Here is a 26,476-nt window from a genome sequence, read left to right as displayed (position 1 = left end):
ACGTCCGATGCGTCCGAGAAGAGAACGTGGTTGGGAGTCTGAACAGTCAGGGGAAGACCCTCTCTTAGGTTGATATAGTCCTTTCACCAAGTCAGACAAGACTTTATCTTTTCGGAAACCGGGATCGAGACTGCTTCTAGCGTCTTGTCCTTTTTCCAGTGAAAAGCTAGATGGTATAGAAGAGGACGGAGGTGTAGTCTTCCTAATGACACAAATTGATCCACGGATGACAGCGTCCCTACCAGACTCATCCACAGCCTGACTGAGCAGCGTTCCTTCTTCAGCATCTTCTGGATGGATGGCAGGGCTGGGCGCTGATCGTCTTGTTCAGCAACGTCCTCATCAGAGGGTTCCTCATCCGAAACTGATGAGGAAACGGCAACGGAGTGGGCAACGTCTGACTCGCTGAATCCGGTCGCACTGGTGGATGCGTGACGGAGCCGGACGCAATATCATGGAACTGCTGCACAGTCTGTGAACTGTCAACAACCAAGGGTGCGCGAGGAAGTACAGCGTCAACCCGAAACTGTCTAGACCGTCTGGGTTGTGCAGTCAACACCCTACCGGGTTGCTGAGGTTGACGCACTGCGTCACAACAAGTCACCTCTGCTGGTTGTTGAACATCCTGAACGTCAACAACCACCTCCGAGCGTCGCTTAACGTCAACGTGCGGCTGGCAACCCACACTGGGTCACATCGGTGGAGGAACCACCTCAACTGGCAGACGCGAGTAGGTTACCTCAGCGTCAACAGGGCGCACAACCGACCGGTTGGAAGGTTGTTGGCCAGAAGGTTCTTCTCCGCATTTAAGTCCTCTATCAAGGACGCAAGCTTGGACTGCATGTCTTGCAGCAAAGCCCATTTAGGGTCTACGGGAGCAGGTGTGGCAACAGACGGGGTTAGCGACTGAGGCGGAACCGTTTACCATCCCTGAAAGCCTTGTTATGCGTGACATAATAGTACAGCAAAACTCCAAAGGCTCGACAACAGCTGAGAAGTTGACCTGTAAACAACTTGGAGCGTCTCCTGGCTAGGCGCCAGGGAGAGTCTACCAGAATTGAGAAGTCTATCTGGGCCGAGGCATGAACTCCCAAGCCGAGAACTTCTCTCGTGTCATATCAGACTCTCGCTCTATAAACCAGTTTAAAAGAAGGGAAAGCAAAGGCTGTATCCCCCAAACTCCTCCTGGTGAAAAAACCAGTCGCCTAGCCAACGTAACGCTCTCTAGGAGAGCGAGAGAGCGCTAGCTTAAAAACAACGGCTTCGAAGTAGCTAGGCCTAGTGTAAGTTCTGACGTTTAGGCGAACGAGGAGCAGCACTTACAAGATCCGGACGAAGATCCTTAAAAAAAATCATCATGATTTAATTAAAGTCCATAGGAGGCTAAGCAGCTTAAGGCTCCTCTCCATCTGATAGAGTCCTCAAGGGAATATCAGTAGGAGGGGGAACAGCAACTTCCTCATCTACAGGAACCTTGTCCGATAAAAGCTGAGTCTCTCACTGGTGCATTAGTAGTGGACCAGAACGCAACGTCATGTAACTGCTTGACAGTCTGTGAACTGTCAACAACTGAACTGTCAACCACAACAGGTGCGTGAGGACGTACAGCGTCCACTCGAGACTGCTTTGACTGCCTAGACTGAGCAGTCAAAACAACTCTAGAATGCGGAGGTTGACGCACCGCGTCAAAACAAAACAACTTAGACTGTTGTTGTACCTCGCGAACGTCAACGGAAGGTTCTGTGCGTCGCTGAACGTCAACATGCGGCTGGCAGGGTACACTGGAACGCATGGGTGGCGGGACTCTCTCAGCTGGAGTGCGGCAGAAGGTCGCCTCAGCGTCCACAGGACGCACAACCGTGGTTGGTTGTAGGCTAGAGGTTGGTGCAGCGTCAACCTTCTCCGCACGAAAGTCCTGCATCAATGACGTTAACTGAGACTGCATGGTCTGCAGCAAAGACCACTTAGGGTCTACAGGAGCAGGTGCGGCAACAGACGGTGTGACTGCCTGATGCGGTACCGCTTTGCCTCTCTTAGGAGGTGAGCAGTCGTCGGAAGACTGCAGCGAGTCCAAACTGACCCAGTGGCTACAACTGGGCCGTTGGACTAGCGCGGAAGGGACCGACTTGCGCTTAAGAGGCCGCGAGACCTTGGTCCATGGTTTCTTACGAGAAACCTCTTCCGCAGACGAGGAATAAATGGGCTCTCTCGTCTTTGTGTGGGTGGGGCGATCTTGGGTAGATACGCCCAAAACCACGGAGGGAACGTCTGTTCGCTGATTAAAGCCTCTCGAACCCTTTGGTCGTACGACATTGCTTCTCCCCTGGGCTTGGGAGCTTGCAAGAGGTCCCGGACTGGGAGGACGACAGGCACGAACAGACGAACCCTCGGACGCAACACTGTAACACTTTGCGCCTCGGACGTAACACTGTAACACTTTGCGTATATCACTTTATCACTTCGATTTTCTGTTTTGCACTTATTTCTACCTGAAACACGCAATTCTACCCTTCATTAAAAGGTAGTAATTGCGAAAGTCGTATAAAGCAAGCTCATAATACCAGCAAAAAACAGAAAACATATTTTAAGATAAAAAGAAAAATAAGTGGCTAGGAAAGAGACTAAACACTAGTTCATATAACTACGTTTTCAATCTCTCACCGCACATAGCCTGGGGACGAGAATAAAAACTTAGAAACGTTTTATCCTTCCTCCCCGTACAGAGACTAGGGACGAGAGTAACACGAGAACAACGTTACCCGCTTGAACGGAACGTTTACTCTCCTCTCTCTCCCTCCGTCTCTATCTCTCTCTCTCTTTCTCTCTTGATTTTGCACCTAAGAGAAGAGCCCAATTATATATCGTCAAAAAAAAACATGTTATTTGACTAAAGGAAAAAACTGAAAGGTTTTTCAAATAAAAAGTTCCTTTAAATTAGAATTTAAAACATTTAAGCTAAGAAAGAATGAACAAAACGTCAGAATCGATTTACTCTTACTGCAAAGTGAAACCGTGATACACTCTATCTATCGTAACGATAGAGCGCATGTTGAACGTCCTGAACGTCAACAACTGCGTAGCATAAAAAACTAAACGTTAGTTCATCTTTGAAAACAGTAAGAAGACTATCAAAGAAAATCTTTCATAAAATATTACATTTAAAAAGTTTTAAATCCTTAGCTCTTTAAAAGCTAATACGATATAAAGGGCTCAACGTTGATTAACTTCGGTTTCCAAGTTAGGACCGCCTACTCTCAGGAAAGTTCTATATAAACAAAACATTAAAATTATTTTTATATGTTTATAATAAATGGAAAGTTAATCGAAGAGGCCTAATAAAGGCGGAGAGATATAAAAAATATAGAGGAAAATCTATAACGTGATATAATTACTAAAAGCCTAAACATACTTCCGTCTAAGGGAAGGGTCGGCCATTTAAAAGTGAAAGAAAGTCCATACTATCTTTGTCAACATAATTAAATCTATCCAAAACGAGTTCAAGTTTTGAGATGAAGATAAAACACCTGCATAGCGAAAGCTCAAAACTAGAATAGTGTACTTCACCAATAGTTGTGAAAACAAATCCAGTTAGCACAGCGAATTAGTAGGTCTTGCCGGTAGCCCGACAAAGAGAAAATTGAGTTCTTTGTTTACATTGAGTACTGAGTACCTGCACGACAGATGGCGCTGTTGAAGTACACCCCCTACCTGCATAGCGATCGCTGGCGGATTTTTAACGTAGAGTTTTCTGTCGAGCAACAGAGTTGCAGCTTATATAATCACCGGCTAAGTTAAATATTGAAAATCTCATCTTTTGTCAGCTGTTTTCTTTACTGGTAATTGTAAGTTTTTGTCGAAGGCAGGGAGACTTTTTCTCTTTGATTTGAACACTGTGACAAAATAGAAAAACAATAAAATAGACCTTACATAATCATGAATAAGGACTGGAATTGTAAGTATTTTTGTTTGACCCGGTTAGATGTGAATACACTAAAATAGACCTTATATAATCATGAATAAGGACTAGAATTACAAGTATTTTGGTTGGTGGTAAAATGAGTCTCCCAATTGGGGGTATCAAGGGGGGTGGGGTTGAGTAATATTTAAGGTAGGAAATGTTGCTATTGGCTAGAGAGAGTGGTGTGATTATTTCATGGTAATATAAAAAGACCAAAATGGCGCTCACATATTCAGAAATAAAGGATGGAACCCCAAAAATTTGCTGGTTGGCCAAAGACAGGAGGAGGAGGGGCTAATATTAGGGAGAAGAGATTTTTTTGTGAATTTTTCCCGAGTGTGAACTTGTGTGATATACAGCCGGGTGCTATACTCTTTCGTAGCTTATAAAAATTATAATAATAATGATAATAATAATAATTATAATGACAATAATAATGAAGATGACGTTATCCCAATGTCAGTGTGTGTATTACCAGGCATGTTTTGACGTATACTGCCGTCAACGAGGCGAAGGGGTTAAAGATGGAAAAAATTCCAATTGAAAATAAGTGTGTTTAGTTCAACCATGTGAGTTCAGTGGATTGTATCGAGCACCTCTGAGGTAGCTGAGGAGAGTCAGGCCTAGTACTAAAGTAGTCTTTTCTCCTTGCTAGTGCAGTTGCCATACCAGGTTAGTGAGAACTGATTTTCTTTGTTATGGTCTTTTTTTTTTTACTTATTCGAAAGAATAGCATGTGAATTTCATGCAAGAAGTCATTAAAATATTTCTGATTTCCTGAATTTATTAGTTACTTCAAATGATAAAAAAATATTACATATTTTCCCCAAAAGCCAATTAATTACATGGACATGACATAATTGGTAACTAACATATATTAAATATATAGCAATAATGGCAAATAATTAGCTTAATATTACTTTTAAAAGATATTAATAATTATTTAGTAATTGTTTACCTTCATGTATGGTAGCTGGTTAGTCAGATGGCTTACTGTTTTGCACATGTTCTGTATATTACTTTCCAACAAAATTTTGTCAAGTTCATGCTATAGTAAATCAGTTAAAATTCATGCTACTGTGAATAGCTATGCAGAGAGGATGGGTCTATATACAATAAACTGTCTTTGTTTGCATTTACCAAAGTATATATTTGAGTAACACTTACCTGTGAAAATTTACCTCATTTCTGGAACTCTTCGGGATAATGAATCAGTGCCCAAGCAAAAACTTTTCCATTCAAACGATCAATTTGATAAGTATATTTTGAACATATATGTTAAACTTTGTTAACAATGATAACATGAAAATGTATCTCTTGAGTATCTGATAATCAATATTCATATATCGGTAAACATATAACAGTGAAGCCCATATTAGCCCAAAGTCTCTTAGAATAATTAAATCTAATGCAGTAATAACAAAAGCAACTAATCCACAACCAAATCCAAGACATACCTTTCCTGTTGCAGTATGAATAATTTGAATGGTGATTTCATATTCAGAAGGGCCATGAATCGAACCATACATTCCAAATCCAACAACAAAAATACGACGGTCAACTATAAATCTGCCAGGGAGATCAAAATTACAGAAATTTTAATTCAAATTATCATAAGAGAAGCTATATACAATACTGTATTACATAGCAATGCATTGCTTTAATGTACCTCAAGTAAATAAATCAATCTACAAGATGGACCGCAATAATGAAAAGCTCTTATTGGAATTATTATAATTAGCATTATTATTGCTAACATAATTATTACAATTCCAATTATTGGGTAGTTTAACCCAACCACTGAGGCAACATACTTAAGCATGATAGGGTGTGTAAAACTAAAGGACCTGACAAATAGTGTGGAACCCGAATCATATTCAATGGAAAAAGAAGAAAAAAATAATGACATCATTGCCTAGTCTTCAAAAGTTTCAAGTAAGAATGAAAAAACATAGCATGAAACTTATCAAACCTGCAAAATTCAGAGATGTATGCAAATATAACACTTAGCTGGTAACAGCCAGAGTACTGTGTATGAAATTAAAAATGACGGTATAATCATGTGATTGAAAAATCCATACCTTATTCTATCACTTGTGCCTGAATATCCCCATCGAGACTCAGTCTGCTGGAAACGACACATAATTTGTTCTTTCCCTGTCATACAACACCTTGGAACATCTAAGAAGTTTACTGGAGGCTTAGGATTAACCTGAAATATTTAAATCATTAATATGAATTAAGATTATAAAATATGAATATACTGCATTACATTATGAAATTACTTTACTGTGGTTTCCATAAATACAAACATACTTTTCTCACACATTACTACTTAAACAATAACCAATTCTCAAAATCAAAATTCTATAATGAAATTAAAAGAGCTGATTTTAATCTCCCACCTACATTTCCTTACCACTATACAATACACTGTCCTCCTCATTTCTTGTTATTTTGAGAATCTATGAGATGGAAGGATGGCACTTTGAGTGAAATGCCAAGCTATTATTTTACTACATTATGTACCCATTTATGTAAGGAAATGGGTAAAGGCCCTGTAAAGGTACTATTTAGACTGACTGTTTTACAGCAGCAACCTGCCTCACATTTTTAAGTTGATTGGGAGGTAGTTGTACTCTGTATTAGACAGAAGACTGGACAGGAGGAAACTTATTTATCATGATTACAAGATAAACATAAACCCTAAAAAGCCAAGGACCCTTAAATTGGGAAGAAAAACTGTACAGTATAAAAGAAATATAAAACAGCACATACTGTAAGGTGAATAACAAAGTAAACTTTAAAAACAAATAAGGTGAACAACGAAGGAATTAAGAAAGATAAATAGTGTAATATATAAATTACAGTACTTGGATACCATACAACACCTCCTCAGAGCCATAATATGTTATTTTTATTAGTAAAATAAATTTTTGAATATACTTACCCGATAATCATGTAGCTGTCAACTCCGTTGCCCGACAGAATTCTATGGAGGGATACGCCAGCTATCACAATACTAGAAGGGGGTGTAATTACCAGCGCCACCTGTGGCCAGGTACTCAAGTACTTCTTGTTGACACCTCCTCAATTATTCCTCGGTCCACTGGTTCTCTATGGGGAGGAAGGGAGGGTCGATTAAATCATGATTATCGGGTAAGTATATTCAAAAATTTATTTTACTAATAAAAATAACATTTTTCAATATTAAACTTACCCGATAATCATGTAGCTGATTCACACCCAGGGGGGTGGGTGAAAAACCAGTGTACAAGACTAAAGGATAGCTAAGTATCCCGTATTTCATATAATCAGTTATCCACAATAACAATGAAATAATAAGTACCTGGTAAGGAAGTCGACTTGAACCGTTACTCTGCCTTTAATAAGATCGTCTTCCTTACTGAGCGCAGCGTTCCTCTTGGGAGGCTGAATCAACTCAAAGGTGCTAAAGTATACAGGGCTGCAACCCATACTAAAGGACCTCATCACAACCTTTAACCTCGGCGCTTCTCAAGAAAGAATTGACCACCCGCCAAATCAACAAGGATGTGGAAGGCTTCTTAGCCGACCGTACAACCCATAAAAAGTATTCAAGAGAAAGGTTAAAAGGTTATGGGATTATGGGAATGTAGTGGCTGAGCCCTCGCCTACTACTGCATTCGTTGCTACGAATGGTCCCAGGGTGTAGCAGTACTCGTAAAGAGACTGGACATCTTTGAGATAGAATGATGCGAACACTGACTTGCTTCTCCAATAGGTTGCATCCATAACACTCTGCAGAGAATGGTTCTGTTTGAAGGCCACTGAAGTAGCCACAGCTCCCACTTCATGTGTCCTTACCTTCAGCAAAGCAAGGTCTTCTTCCTTCAGATGAGAATGTTTTTCTCTAATCAGAAGCCTGAATAGTAAGAAACTGAGTTCTTAGAACTTGGAAAAGAAGGTTTCTTGATAGCACACTATAAGGCTTCTGATTGTCCTTGTAAAGGTTAAGACCTTTTTAGATAGTACTTAAGAGCTCTAACTGGGCAAAGTACTCTCTTCAGATCATTCCCCACCAAGTTGGACAGGCTTGGGATCTCGAACGACTTAGGCCAAGGACGTGAAGGAAGCTCGTTTAGCAAAAACCGAGCTGCAAGGAACATGTAGCCATTTCAGATGTGAAAACAATGATCCTGCTGAAGGCGTGGATCTCACTTACTCTTTTAGCTGTTGTCAAGCACACGAGGAAAAGAGTTTTTAATGTGAGGTCCTAAAAAGAGGCTGATTGGAGAGGTTCAAATCTTGATGACATAAGGAACCTTAGGACCACGTCTAGATTCCAGCCTGGAGTGGACAACCGACGTTCCTTTGAGGTCTCAAAAGACCTAGGGAGGTCCTGTAGATCTTTGTTGGTGGAAAGATCCAAGCCTCTGTGGCGGAAAACCGCTGCCAACATACTTCTGTAACCCTTGATCGTAGGAGCTGAAAGGGATCTTACTTTCCTTAGATATAACAGGAAGTCAGCAATCTGGGTTACAGTGGTACTGGTTGAGGAAACTGCATTGGTCTTGTACCAGCTACGGAAGACTTCCCCTTGAGACTGATAGATTCTGAGAGTGGATGTTCTCCTTGCTTTGGCAATCGCTCTGGCTGCCTCCTTCGAAAAGCCCCTAGCTCTTGAGAGTCTTTCGAAAGTCTGAAGGCAGTCAGACGAAGAGCGTGGAGGATTGGGTGTACCTTCTTTACGTGAGGTAGACTTAGAAGGTTCACTCCTAGAGGAAGAGTCCTGGGAATGTCGACCAGCCATTGCAGTAGCTCTAAGAACCATTCTCTCGCGGACCAGAGCGGAGCCAACCAACGTCAGCCGTGTCCCTTTGTGAGAGGAGAACTTCTGAAGTACCCTGTTGACAATCTAGAACGGCGGGAATGCATACAGGTCGAGATGGAACCAATCCAGCAGAAAAGCATCCACGTGAACTGCTGCTGGGTCTGGAATCGGAGAACAATACAACAGGAGTCTCTAGGTTATCGAGGTAGTGAACAGATCTATGGTTGGCTGACCCCACAGGGCCCAAAGTCTGTTGCAAACATTCTTGAGAAGGGTCCACTCTGTGGGGATGACCTGACCCTTCCGTCTGAGGTGATCTGCCATGACATTCATACCGCCCTGAATGAACCTCGTTACCAGTGGGCTTTCGATCTTTAGACCAGATGAGTAGGTCCCTTGCGATCTAGAACAACTTCCACGAAAGAGTCCCTCCCTGCTTGAAGATGTAAGCCAGGGCTGTGGTGTTGTCAGAGTCCACCTCCACCACTTTGTTAAGCTGGAGGGACTTGAAGTTTATCAAGGCCAGAATAACCGCCAACAACTCCTTGCAATTGATGTGAAGTGTCCTTTGCTCCTGATTCCATGTTCCCGAGCATTCTTGTCCGTCCAAAGTCGCACCCCAGCCCGTGTCTGATGCGTCCGAGAGGAGACGGCGGTCGTGTTTCTGAACAGCCAAGGGTAGACTTCCTTGAGAAGAAAGCTGTTCTTACACCACGCGAGAGAAGACCTCCTCTCTTCGGAAACAGGAACTGAGACCGTCTCTAGCGTCATGTCCTTTATCCAGTGAGCAGCTAGATGATACTGAAGGGGGGGGAGGTGGAGTCTCCCTAACACGATGAACAGGGCCAGCGATGAAAGTGTCCCTGTTAGACTCATCCACTACCTGACTGAGCATCGGTTCCTTCTCAGCATGCTCTGGATGCATTCTAGGGCTTGGAAGATCCTTGGGGCCGACGGAAAAGTCCGAAAAGCTCGACTCTGAAGATCCATACCCAAGGAGACAATGGTCTGGGATGGAACGAGCTGAGACTCCTCAAAATTGACCAGGAGGCCCAGTTCCTTGGTCAGATCCATAGTCCATTTGAAAATCTCCAGACAGCGACGACTTGTGGGAGCTCTTAAAAGCCAGTCGTCTGACGGAGCCGGACACAAGATCATGGTACTGCTGCACAGTCTGTGAACTGTCAATCATGGGCAAGAGAGGAAGTACAGCGACAACCCGAATCTGTCTAGACTGTCTGGGTCGTACAGACAACTCCTTATCGGGTTGCTGAGGTTGCCGCACTGCGTCACAACAAGTCACCTCTGTTGGTTGTTGAACGTCTTCCCCGTGACATATTGACTCCGTAAACAAAAAATCCTCTAACAAGGACTAAGCTTGGACTGCATGTCTTGCAACACAGCTCAAGGTCTATGGGAGCAGGTGTGGTAACAGACGGGATTAGCGACTGAAGTGGAACCATTACCTTCCCTGGAAGCATGTTATGCTTAAATAAAAGACCATAAGAGGCTATGCAGCTAAAGGCTCCCTCCAAATGAGAGTCCTCAAGGGAATATCAGAAGGAGGGAGAAAAGAACTTTCTCATCTACAAGGACCATATCCTAGAAAAGCTAAGTTCTCTCAGTAAGGGTTCACTGGTGCAAAAGCAGCAGACTAGAAGGCAACGTTATGAAACTGCTTGACAGTCTAGTGAGTTGGCAACAACCAAAGATGTGTGACTGAGAAGCATGCGGTAAGGTATGCAGAGCATGTTGTATGCAGAGTATGCTGTATGCAGAGCATGCTGTATGTAGAGCATGTTGTATGCAGAGCATGATGAATGCAGAGCATGCTGTATGCAGAGCATGTTGTATGCAGAGCATGCTGAAAGCAGAGCATGCTGTGTGCAGAGCATGTTGTATGCAGAGCATGCTGTATGCAGAGCATGCTGTATGTAGAGCATGTTGTATGCAGAGCATGCTGAATGCAGAGCATGCTGTATGCAGAGCATGTAGTATGCAGAGCATGCTGTGAGCAGAGCATGTAAGGTAAGCAGAGCGTGTGCATGGCGTTTAACATTTCTCAGAAATTCCATGACCAGTGCTAGAGTGCTTTATGCATGCTTGCATGGGGTTTTAATATCAACATAATATATACCTTACATTCATAACTCATGATTCATATTTTTGCCATATTTTGCGATATTGTTAAAAATATATTGCCAGGAATACAAATATATTTTTATAAGTAATACAAATAACCTCCATTATCATAGGTTTGAAAATGGAGGTAAGGTATGCTGAACAGCAGAGTCAGAACGAGCTGGAACAACAATAGTTGTGGTTTCCTCTTCAAGACTCTGTTGAGGGAACACCAGAGGCTCAGTCTGCAAAGGCTGATCAGCAGAAGGTAGGCTCATGGGTGGAGGAGGCTGACTCCTGGCATGAGTGGCTGAACTCAAGGGTTGCGCTTGCTGAGTGGTTGGCGGATGCGCAGTAGCAAGTTCCTGAGGAACGAGTTGAGGTTCCTGCGGTGTGAGCTGAGAGCGAAAAGGTAGTGGCTGCGCAGAACGCAGTAAAAATCTCGCAAGTTGAGGCTCCTGAGGCGCAAGGCTAAGGTGTTGAGGTGCTTGCCTTGAGGAGGGTTGAGCTCGCTGCAGCGAGAGCTGAGGAGACTGACTCATGGACGGGAGAGGTTGTTGTACCTCAACCGAGTGTTGCATCACTGGTGGAGCAGCAAGAGGAGGCGGAGGAAGAGAGGTATAATCCTCCTGATCCCATTGTAAAAGTTGCCTTAAGGAAGGCGGAGGCTGAACACCACTGGGAACAGCAAACTCAGAACGTGGCTCAACGTCGTACGCCTGGCAGGTGGAACTGCGATCAGGCGGAGCGAGCGCAGGCGGAGGGAGTGTAGGCGGAGGCGGAGGCGCAACACTCTCAGCCCGACACTCACGCATCAAGTCCGAAAGCAGTGCTTGCATGGACTGTAGTAGAGTCCACTTGGGGTCGGCAGAAACTACAGTAGGCTGAGGTAAAGCCTTAACAGTCGAGCTCTGTTGTGGCAGAACCTTACTCCTCTTAGGCGGAGTGCATTCAACTGATGACTGAGGAGAGTCAGAGCTAACCCAATGACTGCATCCGGGTTGTTGAACTCTAACTTCGTACGTCTGGCATAGGTCTGGACTTTACGTTTAAGAGGTCTTGAGACCTGAGACCAGCGTTTTCTCCCCTAAATTTCTTATGCAGACGAGCAAAATAAGGGCTCAATCGTCTGCGGGTGGGAGTGACGGTCTCGGTAAGACACGCCCACAACCACCGAGGATACTTCTGTGCGCCGATCAAGGCCTGCTGAACCCTTCTGCCCTTCGACATTGCTTCTCCCCTGGGCTTGGGAGCTTGCAAGAGGTCCCGGACTGGGAGGACGACTGGCGCGCACAGAAGTACCCTCACGCACAACACTGAACTTTGCGCTAATCACTTATCACTTTGATTTTCTGTTTGCACTTATTTCACTGAACTCGAAACTTTAAGTGGTTTGTACCTGAAACACGCAATTCTATCCTTTCTCAAAAGTTAGTAATTGCGAAAACAGAATTACAATGTAACAGAAAAATCTAATGAAAGATAAATAATTCAGTGGCTGGAAAGAGACTAAACACTAGATCACTCTAGAAACGTTTACCTTCTTCCCCTAAAGAGACTAGGGAGAAGAGTAAAAACGATAACGACGTTATTCGTACGCCTGGCAGGCTTGAATGAAACGTTTATTCTCCTCTTTCTCCCTCCGTCTCTATCTCTCTCTCTCTCTCTCTCTCTCTTGACTTAGAACCTGAGAGAAGAGCCCAATCATATATATCGTTAAAACATATTATTGTTAAAGGAAAAAACTGAAATATTTCCCAAAATGAAAAGTTCCTTTATTAGGATCAAAACCATTAAGTTAAGAAAGAATGAACAAAACGCTAGACACGGTTACTCTTACTGCAACGTGAAACCGTGAAAACTCTTTCTCTATCGTAACGATAGAGTGCAAGTTGAACGTTCTGAACGTCAACAACTGCAGAGACAAAACAAAACGTTAGTTCAACTTTGAAAACAGTACTAGACTATCAAAGAAATTCTTTCAAAGACATTAAAATAGCATAATATGTTAACAGGTAAAACCGAAATGACAGGCTCAATGTTAATTAACTTCGGTACCAAGAAAAGACCGCCTACTATTAGGAAGGTCGAATATAAACAAATATAAAAATTAATTTTAATAAGTTTATAATAAAAGGAAGTTAATCGAAGAGGCCTATAAGAGGCGGAGAGATATAAAATAAATCTATAACTTTTGTTACAAAATTAAGAAAGAGAGTCTATACTCTCTTAGACACCAACACTTCCGTCTAAGGGAAGGGTCGGCCATTGAAAGGTGAAAGAGAGTTAATACTCTCTTCGACACCATAATTAATCAAATTAATTCCAAAAGCTAACTAAGCTAATATAGAAGTTTCCAGTAAAGCGACAGCCGAAATCAAAGAGAAATACTTCACCAAAGTCGTGAAAATACTCCAAGAACATAAGCGTATCCCAGAACGTCTTGCCGGAAGCACGACAGAGGAATAATTGAGGAGGTGTCAACAAGAAGTACTTGAGTACCTGGCCACAGGTGGCGCTGGTAATTACACCCCCTTCTAGTATTGTGATAGCTGGCGTATCCCTCCATAGAATTCTGTCGGGCAACGGAGTTGACAGCTACATGATTATCGGGTAAGTTTAATATTGAAAAAATATTACTATAATGATTATTATTACCTAAAATACACTAATGTTGTTATTCTTTAGAATCTGCTCACAATAGTGTGGTTGATAATGTCTAACTTGATTATAGTCTTCCATTCCTAAAGTAAAGTTAAAGAAAAATAGTATAAATGTAGAATTAACTGTATTTCTGAAAGCAAAAATAACTAGCAACCTTTCTTATTTACTTACTTTTTCTTCAAACTGAAAAAATACTTAGGAGACTAGACCAATGTAGCTTTATTATAGCCTAAGCTATGACTTGTAATAATCTATTGCAAGTATTTAAATCATAATCCTAACTAGCATTTGCTTAAACAAAACTACAAAAGCAATAATAAGTATTAACTTTGAATTCATATACCAAATAAAATTAACTTTTATCATTAGACTATGTTCTGTTTGACTATTATTTTACACTATGTCATTGTATCCTCTTTCACAGTTTTACTGTATTCAACTGTATTCATGTGTCTTGGCGAGCTGAGGGATTCATGCTACTGAAACAAGTTTAATTTTTGTTCTGAAATATGAATTTAGTATGAACTATTTTTGGGTTTTGCCATCTAATATCTTTCAATGTTAAGATTTTACATAAAAAGTGAACAACTTTTCTTCATACATTCACAGTTTTACAAAGTGAAATATAAGATTTAATACTAAGTGCCAATTTGAGAACAATACTTCCAGCAAAAAAAAAAAGCCCAACTTTTATTGTCGTGTTACTATCAAAGCCCTTGTACCTTCAGAGGAAGGTGTTCTTTTGGAATTTGTTCTTTCAGGGTAGAGTAAGCCAATCCCTAATGACTTGCTTGTGTCTGTCGCCAATGACGATGTTTCCCAGTCTAAGATGAAGAATTTCAGGAGTACTATTTCAAAGACATGTGTAGGGACAAGAGTTTTGATGCCGTGGCTGCTGTGTCCATTTCGGGGCATCAGTAACTTCCTGTTCTCCGTCATGTAAATCCACTAATATTTCTCAAGTAGCTGTAGCTGTACTTCTTGACCTGATAGCAAAGGCGTTACCACTGCAGGATGTGGAATTTATAGCCTGTCTTTTGATGGTTCTAGCATTATACTGGATATACTTAGCAATAAGTATATTGGTGCATTTTTTCAAAATTTTGGCAGTTCCTTTAAATTCCCAAATGTTATCTTGAGGCATCAAGATCAAATAAAAGATTTTTATGATTACTGGCCTTGTGTTTAAAAAATTATTGTCCCTAAATCTTAGATTTGTTTTACCACAAGAAGCCTAATATACAATGGTAAGGTCCAAGTTGCCTAGTGTCCCAGAGTTACTGAAAATTAGCTGCAGGTCTAATAGAGCTTCAAAGCTAAGGCATAACACTACTAACAGCTCTGATAATGACAAAGAGCCTTAGTGGCAAGGAAATAAGAATTAACAGATTATCAGGAATTTCTAAAAAAAATATCATTATTTTTCAACCTCTTCGATGCTCACAGGAGTATATAATACAAGAAGTACAAGAGGAAGGCCAAGGTTTGGGTGAATGGTGGGAGTGAAGGAAGCTCTGGGTGATATGAAGATGAATGTGACAGTGGCAAGAGCGCTAGAAATAGGAATGAATGGCAAGCGATTGTGACGCAGTTCCGGTAGGCCCTGCTGCTTCCTCCTGTCACCTTGGATGACCGCGGAGGGTAGCAGCAGTAGGGGATTTGGCTCGTGAAGCTTTATCTGTGGTGGACAACGGGGGAGGGTGGTCTGTGGCACCCTAGCAGTACCAGCCCAACTCGGTTTGAGTCCCTCGTCAGGCTGGGAGAAGCGTAGAGAGGAAAGGTCCCTTTTTGTTCATTTGTTTGATGTTGGCTAACCCCCAAAATTGGGGGAAGTGCCTTGGAATATAGATAGATTTTTCAACCTGAATCACAAACTATTCATAAACAAAATTACTGAAACTTATGATAAACTAGGAACAATTAAACGTCATAATTTCTATCTTGAGAGAGAGAGAGAGAGAGAGAGAGAGAGAGAGAGAGAGAGAGAGAGAGAGAGAGAGAGAGAGAGAGAGAGAGAGAGAGAGAGGAGAGAGAGAGAGAGAGAGAGAGAGAGAGAGAGAGAGGAGAGAGAGAGAGAGAGAGAGAGAGAGAGAGAGAGAGAGAGAGAGAGAGAGAGAGAGAGAGAGAGAGAGAGAGAGAGAGAGAGAGAGGGAGAGAGAGAGAGAGAGAGAGAGAGAGAGAGAGAGAGAGAGACCCCTTAAACAACAAAAATTTTACCTAAGTCTTCAGAGCCCTGTATAATCAAAGCCAAAAAGGGAGTGATTGGCAATCAAATAATCTAGCAAAAAGAGTTAAATACATCAATTAAAATAAAGGGACTTATCAAAATTCTCAATTTAGAAGGAATGCGTTATGGCAGTCTGAGTAAAATGACGACTGATATCCAGTGTATGCTTACACCACATCATCTTAACATGAGAAACACTCCAGATCACTTTAACAGGAGAAACAAAGGGATATCCTACTGATTTGTGATACAATTTTTGTATTTTCAAAATGATTGCCAAATATCTTTTTTTGGAGAGGTGTTGTGTGGTTTCCAAGGGCTTTCCTGTGAAAGACTTGAACCTGGAATCCAATACAACAGGATTACCAAAGAAATGTTGTCTTCCCTGGTCTAGGGCCAGTGTACCAACATGCAAAGCAGTGACTTAGTGTGTATAGGGGAAACCTCGCATGTTCAGGCTCATTTGAACTTGCCATAGCACCTCAATAGTTGAAAAGCGTCTGCTATGAGTGACTTCATTCAGGGCATCCCATAAGGGAACTTTCATTTCAGTCATTGCCAGCATATCTACATCACAACAAACCTTCAAATTCTTGTATTCTCAAAGGGATTGTCAAATATTTTCATTTTCAGAAGTAATGGCACAAGAATCTCGGGTAAGATTCATGGAAATATTTCAAAAGTTTAATTCCTAAAATTATATTACCATATGTATATAGCAAAGGATAAAGCATAATTGTTCCATTACTTACAGTAAAATGTAAGAAAAGCTGAACAACTTCCCGATCAGTTAAAATACCAGACTGAGCAGGACCCTGAGCAAATTCTTCAATTGTCATAAGAGGAAAGCGCACTAAAGATAGAGCTCCCCCTAGCACTGTTCGCTGATTACTACTTGTGACTGGCAAGCCTTCTCGTTCACACTCTGCCTCAGACCATCTGTTATCAAAATAAAAGTTTAGACAATCATAAATATTAAAAATTGCTATAACACTTTAATGAATTTTATCAGTAATATGAGTAATGTAAGTGATTCTTTTCAAAATCTGTAGATTAATATACTTAAAAGTAACTTACATAATGACAAAAATATGCCGCTATAAAAAAGCTAATAAATTTGGAGGTATCATTGTTGATACAGCACTAATTTGGTAATGTAAATACTAGTCAATAAAAGAGATGGGATATGGAAAATCAATTTGTAAAATATGACCGAGTGATTTATTCACTTTCTATTTGCCTTTGTCCTCTACATTTCATTTCCCATTAGAAAACAAAATAATCTCTCTCTTTCTCATACATACGGTAGTCCCCGCTTTATGTCAGATAGAATTTTATGTCAGTCATCCTTAAATATCAAATGAAAAAATTTAATTCCCAACGTCGAACCATTAAAATAAAAATTTTAACTTGGCCCTCGGTCTTGGGTTAGGTACCAGACAACCATGAAAAGCAAAAATTCACATATAATTGGTGCCCTTGGGTCAATGAACTTTAGCTCCTCTACCATACTAACCACTGTCTAAGTACAGTCACCCAATGCCGCAAATAATGCACAACATTGTTTACAAGTAGTCCACTAATTGTATTGTAAGTTTTATTACAGTAATTGCATAATAAAGTACTGTACAAACTTGTATTTTTGCATCCTTTCCTTAATAAAAACCTAAATCATCTATAATACTTAATAAACTACTTCTAAATTTTATTCTATACTTTTCACAATCTTAAATCCTAAAAATCTAACTATTCAATTCTATTATTCAGTTTAATGTTATGTATAATTTAGTTATGAGTAATTGTTACTGTACTTTAATATGATTTCCCTCTACCCTCTCTACACTGAATTATCCCTTCAATTTATTTTTCTTCCTTTCATTATTTGCATTATTCTTTACCGCATATCAAATTACAAGCAGTTTTAATATTCATTATAGTGTCTTTCTGGGTATTATCCTTATTTCCCTTTCTCAGTATTTCCCACAATATCTTATGTGTTAAATCTTTTTCATGCAGATTGTGTATAGGCGAATTTACTGCATAAAAAAAAAAAAAATTATATTCTTTCCAGTATCTGTAGTATTTGATCTATACCGAGAAACATATGGCCTATTCTGATTTTGGCTACTCTCCCATCAGAGCTTATATCAATTTGTTTTTATAAAGAAATGTTTCTCCTCTATCTCTTATTTCTTAATGGAGAAATTTGAACTTTTTTAAAAGAAATCTCTTTAAACATAGCATAAGCTAAGAACATGGAATATGTCCCATTCTACGTTTCATTCCTTTTCTATTTGTGAAACAACACCAAGGTCGGAACCCAGTGGTAAAAAAAAAAAAGTTGAAAGCTTTGATTAACGAGCTGAGCTAGTTGACCGTAAAGGGAAATCTCATTTCCTGTTTGACCGTAGTGCTTCATACTAAAAAATGAAAATTAGAGCTTAGTATAATTGAAAAAAAAATTCATATCTTGACATGGTAATTCTTAAAAGCTTTCTTTTAAAAAAGTGCATTTTTTTAACAAATAAGGAGGTTACCGATTACTGTAAATTCTATATACAGTATATTGTCATATCTATATTTTTCATCATTGGAATAGCAATTCTTATAGAAAATTATTCAAGCATATGATGATTAAATAATGATAACCCAATTTCAAAATCTTTACTTTTTTCATATATATATATATATATATATAGAGAGAGAGAGAGAGAGAGAGAGAGAGAGAGAGAGAGAGAGAGAGAGAGAGAGAGAGAGAGAGAGAGAGAGAGAGAGAGAATCTTTTCTTACAACTGTAATGTAAATTTATATTTCTTATCATACATTTAGAGGAGGAGTGGAAGTTAGTAAAAGAAAATTTTGTTGGGACTGCAAGTGATGTGTGTGGCAAGAAGGTTGTTGGAGGCAGCAAGAGGAAGGGCAGTGAATGGTGGAATGAAGGAGTGAAGGTAAAGGTGGAAGAGAAAAAGAGGGCTTTTGAAGAATGGCTGCAGAGTAATAGTATAGAGAAGTATGAAAAATATAAAGAGAAAAATGTGGAAGTAAAGCGCAAGGTACGGGAGGCAAAAAGGGCAACTGACCTGAGGTGGGGTCAGGGATTGGGTCATTCATATGAAGAGAATAAGAAGAAGTTTTGGAAAGAAGTGAAGAGAGTAAGGAAGGCTGGCTCAAGAATTGAAGAGACCGTGAAAGATGGAAATGGAAGGTTGTTAAAAGATGGGCGGAATATTTTGAAAGTTTACTGAATGTTGAGGATAATAGGGAGGCAGATATAATTGCTGTTGCAGATGTTGAGGTGCCAGTGATAGGAGATGAGAATGAGAGAGAGATTACAATAGATGAAGTGAGGAGTGCACTAGATGAAACGAGAGTAGGAAAAGCATCTGGTATGGATGGTGTGAGAGCTGAGATGTTGAAGGAAGGGGGTGTGACTGTACTTGAATGGTTGGTGAGATTGTTTAATATGTGTTTTGTGTTGTCAATGGTACCAGTAGATTGGGTTTGTGCATGTATTGTACCACTATATAAGGGTAAGGGAGATGTGCATGAGTGTTGTAATTCAAGAGGTATTAGTTTGTTAAGCGTAGTTGGAAAAGTGTATGGTAGAGTAATGATTAATAGGATCAAGGATAAAACAGAGAATGCAATCTTAGAAGTACAGGGTGGTTTTAGAAGAAGTAGGGGTTGTATGAATCAGATTTTTACAGTAAGACAGATATGCGAGAAATATTTAGCAAAAGGTAAGGAGGTGTATGTTGCGTTTATGGATCTGGAAAAGCGTATGATAGAGTTGATAGGGAAGCAATGTGGAATGTGATGAGGTTATATGGAGTTGGTGGAAGGTTGTTGCAAGCAGTGAAAAGTTTCTACAAAGGTAGTAAAGCATGTGTTAGGATAGGAAATGAAGTGAGTGATTGGTTTCCGGTGAGAGTGGGGCTGAGACAGGGATGTGTGATGTTGCCGTGGTTGTTTAACTTGTATGTTGGAGTGGTGAGAGAGGTGAATGCTCGAGTGCTTAGACAAGGATTAAAACTGGTAGACGAGAATGACCATGAATGGGAGGTAAATCAGTTGTTGTTTGTGGATGATACTGTACTGGTTGCAGACACAGAAGAGAAGCTTGGCCGATTAGTGACAGAATTTGGAAGAGTGTGTGAGAGAAGGAAGTTGAGAGTTAATGTGGGTAAGAGTAAGGTTATGAGATGTACGAGAAGGGAAGGTGGTGCAAGGTTGAATGTCATGTTGAATGGAGAGTTACTTGAGGAGGTAGATCAGTTTAAGTACTTGGGGTCTGTTGTTGCAGAAAATGGTGGAGTGGAAGCAGATGTACGTCAGAGAGTGAATGAAGGTTGCAAGGTGTTGGGGGCAGTTAATGGAGTAATAAAAAATAGAGGGTTGGGCATGAATGTTAAGAGAGTTCTATATGAGAAAGTGATTGTACCAACTGTGATGTATGGATCGGAGTTGTGGGGAATGAAAGTGATGGAGAGACAGAAATTGAATGTGTTTGAGATGAAGTGTCTAAGGAGTATGGCTGGTGTATCTCGAGTAGATAGGGTTAGGAACGAAGTGGTGAGAGTGAGAACGGGTGTAAGAAATGAGTTAGCAGCTAGAGTGGATATGAATGTGTTGAGGTGGTTTGGCCATGTTGAGAGAATGGAAAATAGCTGTCTGCTAAAGAAGGTGATGAATGCAAGAGTTGATGGGAGAAGTACAAGAGGAAGGCCAAGGTTTGGGTGGATGGATGGAGTGAAGGAAGCTCTGGGTGATAGGAGGATAGATGTGAGAGAGGCAAGAGAGCGTGCTAGAAATAGGAATGAATGGCGAGCGATTGTGACGCAGTTCCGGTAGGCTCTGCTGCTTCCTCCGATGCCTTAGATGACCGCGGAGGTAGCAGCAGTTGGGGATTCAGCTTTATGAAGCTTCATCTGTGGTGGATAATGGGGGAGGGTGGGCTGTGGCACCCTAACAGTACCAGCTGAACTCGGTTGAGTCCCTTGTTAGGCTGGGAGGAACGTAGAGAGTAGAGGTCCCCTTTTTTGTTTTTGTTTCATTTGTTGGTGTCGGCTACCCCCCAAAATTGGGGGAAGTGCCTTGGTATATGTATGTATGTATGTATCATACATTATATATATATATATATATATATATATATATATATATATATATATATATATATATATATATATATATATATATATTACATACATATATACACAGACATATATATATATATTATATATAAATATATATATATACTGTATATATATATATATATATATATATATATATATATATATATATATATATATATATATATATATATATACTGTATATATATATATATATATATATATATATATATATATATATATATATATATATATATATATATATATATATATATATACAGTATATATATATATATATATATATATATACATATATATGTATATATATATATATATATATATATATATATATATATATATATATATATATATATATATATATATATATATATATATATATATATATATATATACATATATATATATATATATATATATATATATATATATATATATATATATATATATATATATATATATATATATATATATATATATATATATATATACAATGCATGATAAATATGAAAGCAGAAGTAAATGAAAGAATTAGGCTGCAAACAGGTGTCTAAAGTTTGTTAACACTTCTCAAAAGAAGATCAATATCAGAAAAGACAAAGTTGAGGGTGTATAATACAATAATAAGGCCCATTCTGGTCTATGGATGTGAAGCATGGTCACTGACAAAAGAGCAAGAAAAAAGACTGGAAGTTTTTGAGAATACCGTATTAAGAACTGTAGTGGGACCAGTATACGACCAAGAAAGACAAGAATGGAGGATGGGACATAACTGGGAGTTGAGAGAATGGACAAAACAACCACATATAAGTAGATTTGTTAACCCTTTTACCCCCGGGGTATTTGGAAATTTCCAACCCTTAACCCCCAAGGGGTTATTTTTTTCCCAGCACATTTGGCAGTATATTTTTTTTAAATTGCTCTAACAGCCTTAATTTTTGTCATAAAGAGGTCAGGTTGGTCTCATTCTCTTGGAAAATGCCGGAATTTTCTCAAAAAATCATCAAAAAATATGAAAAACAAATTTCTATAGCATTTTTTGGCAAGGACGTACCGGTACGTCCATGGGGGTAAAGGGATGGCTTTTGTGAAACGTACCAGTACGTCCTTTGGGGGTAAAAGGGTTAAGGGAAGAATACAATGGGCAGGGCATGTTGCAAGAAGGGAGGAGGAAAGAATGCCAAGAAGGGTCTTCTTGGCACGTGTAGATGAATTTAGACCTCCTAGACGACAAAGAAAAGATTGAAGGCGGTGTTTAGAGGAGGATATACAGCAGGAGGCTTTGAACCCTAGAGTTTGGACAACTGTGGCACAGAACAGACGAGATTGGAATAATCTATCAAGAGTGTTCATGGGTCAACAAGTGGCCCCAAGACCAGTAGAGTAAGTAAGTATATGTATAAGCATATTGTATATATTTTTATACATATCATCAACCATTACCAGTCTTTTGTAGAACAAAGGCCTCACACGTCTTTCTACGTGTGTCTGTTTACAGTTTTTCTATGACAGTTTATACCAGCAAACTTTCTTAATTAGTCAATTCATCATCTTCTCTTCCTTTCCTGCATCTTTTGCAATCTCTAGGGACTCATTCTGTTATTCTTAGTGTCCATCTATTATCTGTCATTCTCATTACATGTCCTCCTTACGTACATTTCTTTTCTTTCACGTTAAAATATTCTCTACTTTAGTTTGCTCTCATATCCATGTTGCCCTTTAACTGTTTCTCAGTGATAATCCCATTATTATTCTTTCCATAGCTCTTTGAAATTACTAGCTTATGTCTCAAGGCTTTAGTAAGGCTTCAAGTTTCTGATGCATAAGTTAATACTGGTAGGACCATCAAATTAGGTACTTTTCTTTTTAGAGAAAGTAGCACATTACATTTCATATTCTCATTTTGCTTATCAAAAGCTCTCCATCCTTTGCTTATACTTCTATTAATTTCAGTCCATATCCTGGGGAAACACTTAGTGTCTGGCCTAAGTATGTATATTAATTAACAATTTCTAGACATTCATCCATAACCCTTATTTTTTCTCTCTCTGCATTTTCATTGAACATTATCTTATTTTATTCCTACGCAGATACAAACTTCTGAGTCATTTAAATGGCTACTCCTACTTCCATTTTCTACAACCAGATAATCAAAAAAGAAAAAAATGTTTGGTTGCATCATAATAGGTTGCTAGCATTGTATAGAAGTCACCCACTAGTTTTATCACTCCACTTCTATTTTTAATATTTCCATTTCAAACTTTAAAGCAAACATCTTTTAGCACCTTGTTTCAAGTTTTTCTTTCATCAATTTGATTTTCTTCCTTTCTTTAATGTGTCCACAATTTTGGTTTTGGGTATTTAGTTTGTTTATTGTTTTGGATTGTTCTGATCATTCTATTTTATCTCTCGGATTTTACCCTCATTTCAATTCTTTTCTTTGGTAAATTTTCGGTCTTTTCTGAAAGTTTCCCTTGATCTTGATCAGGAACTTTTCCACCTATCTCTTGTACTGATGTCAATACAAATTTCTTTAAATTACTCTTCATTTCTACTTTACTTACTCCCATTTCATCATATAGCTGGGAGTACCTGTTTTGTATTGTTAAACTAAACTCATCAGATTTTTTTCTTCTGCTTTTGCTTCTCACCATTCTATGGATGCTTGACTTTTAGTTTTTTTAACACATACCTAACTAAATTAACTTTTTTACTGCAAATGAAATCTATTTCATTTATCCATTTGGGCTTCTCCATGTCCATTTTCTAAGTTCCTTCTTATAAAAGAAGGTGTTCATGATTTTAAGATTATTTCTTTTAGCAAATTCTACAGGCACATCTCCTCTGTCATTCCTTGTGCCTAATCCAAATTTCCATACTGCTGATTCTCCTTTCTTCTTTTGACCTACTTTAGCATTGTAATCACCCAAAACAAATATAAATCGAGTCTTATGTTTTTTCATAGGTATCTCCAGATCTTCATACAAAATTCCTATTTCTTCCTCTGTATGGGATGTTGTTAGTGCATAGTTTTGAATGATCTTCAGTTTATACTTATTCAGTTTGATAATTAGTCCTGCAATTCCTCACCAGTACTACAAAATTCATCTATGTTACCTGTATGATTTTCATTAAAATGAAAACCCAGCCCATTTTATTTGTTCATGTCCTCTGAAGCAAAATATATGGTGCTCTTCCAAATCCCCAGTTTTTCTAATTTCACTGAATTTTATCATATCCCAATTCATTTATTTCAGCTCTTCTTGTAACACAGCAAGATCTTCTTCCCTAGACAGGGTTCTGACATAGTATGTTGCAAGGTTCAGTTTCCAAACGTGGGCTGTTCTAGTCCAGAGAACAGCCCATGGGATGTAACTAGCTGCCACCTTGGGCTGTTTCAATCATGTCTAGGTTTTGGGCAGTTTTCATCACTCAGCTGGCCACTACAGATTGGTGATGGTGGGAGATTTTGGTCTGATCGCTCACAGGAAATCAACCTAGTATGGGTGGCCCTGGCTAGTACAGCTTTTCTGATTATGGTGATGCACAAACCCTTTCCCCTCATTACAGTATCCCCACTCAGATTGGGATATAAATAGCCTATTCGAAGAATACTTCTATATCAAAGAAATTAACTTTTATATAAAAGAGCCTTCTGGGAAAATGTAAACAAAATCGAGGTACTGTTGTATATCTTTTTCTCATGCAAATGAAGCTACCAACTTTTGGTTACAAGATAATTAACATGAGTATCCTCCCTTTTGCTACATACACTCTTAAAATAATGTGGCAATCTGACAGCCACTTCATCAAAATGTAACTATAAAATAAATCTTTAACCTTATCACTTACTGGGAACACTGACTTTCAACTATCTCCTGTTGAAACTGTAATTAAGGTAAAAGATATGCATAACTGAATATATTTCAAATTTTCAACTTATAAATGAATTAAATTCAAATCTCACCTTACTGTTGCCTGAAAAAGTTTAGCCTCTCTTATACGAAGCGTATCTCTTTCCAGCACCATGCACAAAGTGTTGCTGTCTATATCAGTAAAGCCCTCTGCTGATAAAGAATCTGCAGTATTTTTATCTATTGTTTCCAAACAAAGGGCGGCTAACTGTGGTTCATCAAACAAGCGTGCCTAAAGGGAAATCAATTGGATAGGTAAGTGAGATGCTCAAACAGGATAATCATTAAATACAGGAGACATGCAAGGAGAGAAGCACTGTCTTTATCAACAACAGTTAGTTAGCAATACAGTATTGTAGTAACATAATTTTACAAATTTATAGCACAGGATCACAAAAAAACATTCAGACAAGATTAAGGTATTCCATGATCCCAAACTATACACAGTAAGGGATAACACTTGAGGAATATTAAAATTTCAAAATTAAGTCAATCTTCTATTGAAATTCCTCTTTTCATAGTTTCATTAGAAAGGTTGAAAATTAACACTGAAAAACAAAAATTACATATTTTCTAAATTTGTATTTTTCCTAGGTATACAAACCTCGATCATTCAAAATGGATATACTCTTGAGCACGAGCTTGTACAGCCGATAAAGAATTATCGGGGATCTAGCTACCAATATGGCATGTCTTACTTTTTTGTGTCAGGTCAATAGGCTGTGGCTTGAAGCAGGGCTGGGTCTTGTGAGGATGGATGCAGTGGGAAGTAAAACTTGAATGAATCGGGTTTGTATAACCAGGGAAAATACAAATATTTTTTTTAAATTTGTGATTTGTTCTTACACAAAAACAAAACTTTGACATTTAAAATGAGAGTCTTCCTTAGGTGGAAGGAAGTCCCGTTTCCCATCTGGCAGGCAGACAACCCAGGATCCTGTAACCCACAAATAGGTTATAATGTTAGATGATATGCTCTCGTCTGTGAATAGAACAGAGACTGCAAAGACTGTAATATGATTAAGGATTTGCATATTAACCATGATCCCCCTTGAAAGGAATGTGAAGACAACATTTATACAATATAATAAAAAACTACATGTCCCTAGTGAACTTATCTGTATAAGTGTCCCACCAGCAGTAACGTTATACACGGTAATCCTAAGAAAGGGTAATGACGATGGAAGCGATGAAAAGAAGGCCAGACATTCTACTCTCACACATAAAAAAAATATGTGGTGCAACTGTTTACTTAGACACTATGCTATCTGTCCTGTACAGCGCAGGTTCACTACAACAATTGCTGGCCAGCTACCACAGATCCAATGGAAAAGGTGTCCAGAGACCTATGAGTGAAGTCCTTTAAATAGTCAACTAGTAGAGGTGGTTTGTCTTTTCCAGACAAAAGCTCCAAGAACTTGTGCTACTGAATGGTTTTTATGAATAGCCATAGAGGCAGCAATTCTACTAACACCATTGGCTTAGGAAGTGAATTACAGAGATGGATCTCCCTGATTCTTGTAGGTTCTCATGATGGTTTTCCAAAGCCAGAGAGAGATGGTATTTTTATTCACTTTCTTCTTTGTCCTGCCATTACTGACAAAAATATTCCGTACTTTAGGGCAACAA

The 26,476-nt window shown here is 39.1% G+C and overlaps 2 protein-coding genes across 2 annotated transcripts in view; one reads left to right on the top strand and one right to left on the bottom strand.

The window, feature by feature from the left end:
• Nucleotides 1–26,476, top strand: part of LOC137656205 (BTB/POZ domain-containing protein 1-like) — a 406,727-nt gene that overhangs the window by 104,708 nt on the left and 275,543 nt on the right. The window lies entirely within an intron of this gene.
• The window catches only part of LOC137644672 (BTB/POZ domain-containing protein 1-like), an 83,369-nt gene continuing 62,047 nt past the window's right edge, over nt 5,155–26,476 (bottom strand). The window contains exons 6-10 of the mRNA XM_068377626.1: nt 24,901–25,079; nt 16,536–16,722; nt 6,040–6,170; nt 5,416–5,527; nt 5,155–5,187 (exon numbers count right to left, since the gene is read on the bottom strand). Coding sequence (XP_068233727.1) covers nt 5,170–5,187; nt 5,416–5,527; nt 6,040–6,170; nt 16,536–16,722; nt 24,901–25,079 — 627 coding nt within the window. The 3' untranslated portion in view covers nt 5,155–5,169. The remainder of the gene's footprint in view (nt 5,188–5,415; nt 5,528–6,039; nt 6,171–16,535; nt 16,723–24,900; nt 25,080–26,476) is intronic.

The sequence above is a fragment of the Palaemon carinicauda genome, chromosome 1, assembly GCF_036898095.1.
Source record: "Palaemon carinicauda isolate YSFRI2023 chromosome 1, ASM3689809v2, whole genome shotgun sequence".
In the NCBI taxonomy this organism is placed as follows: domain Eukaryota; kingdom Metazoa; phylum Arthropoda; class Malacostraca; order Decapoda; family Palaemonidae; genus Palaemon; species Palaemon carinicauda.
The sequence above is the reverse complement of the archived record's forward strand: the minus strand, read 5'-3'. Positions and strand labels throughout refer to the sequence as shown.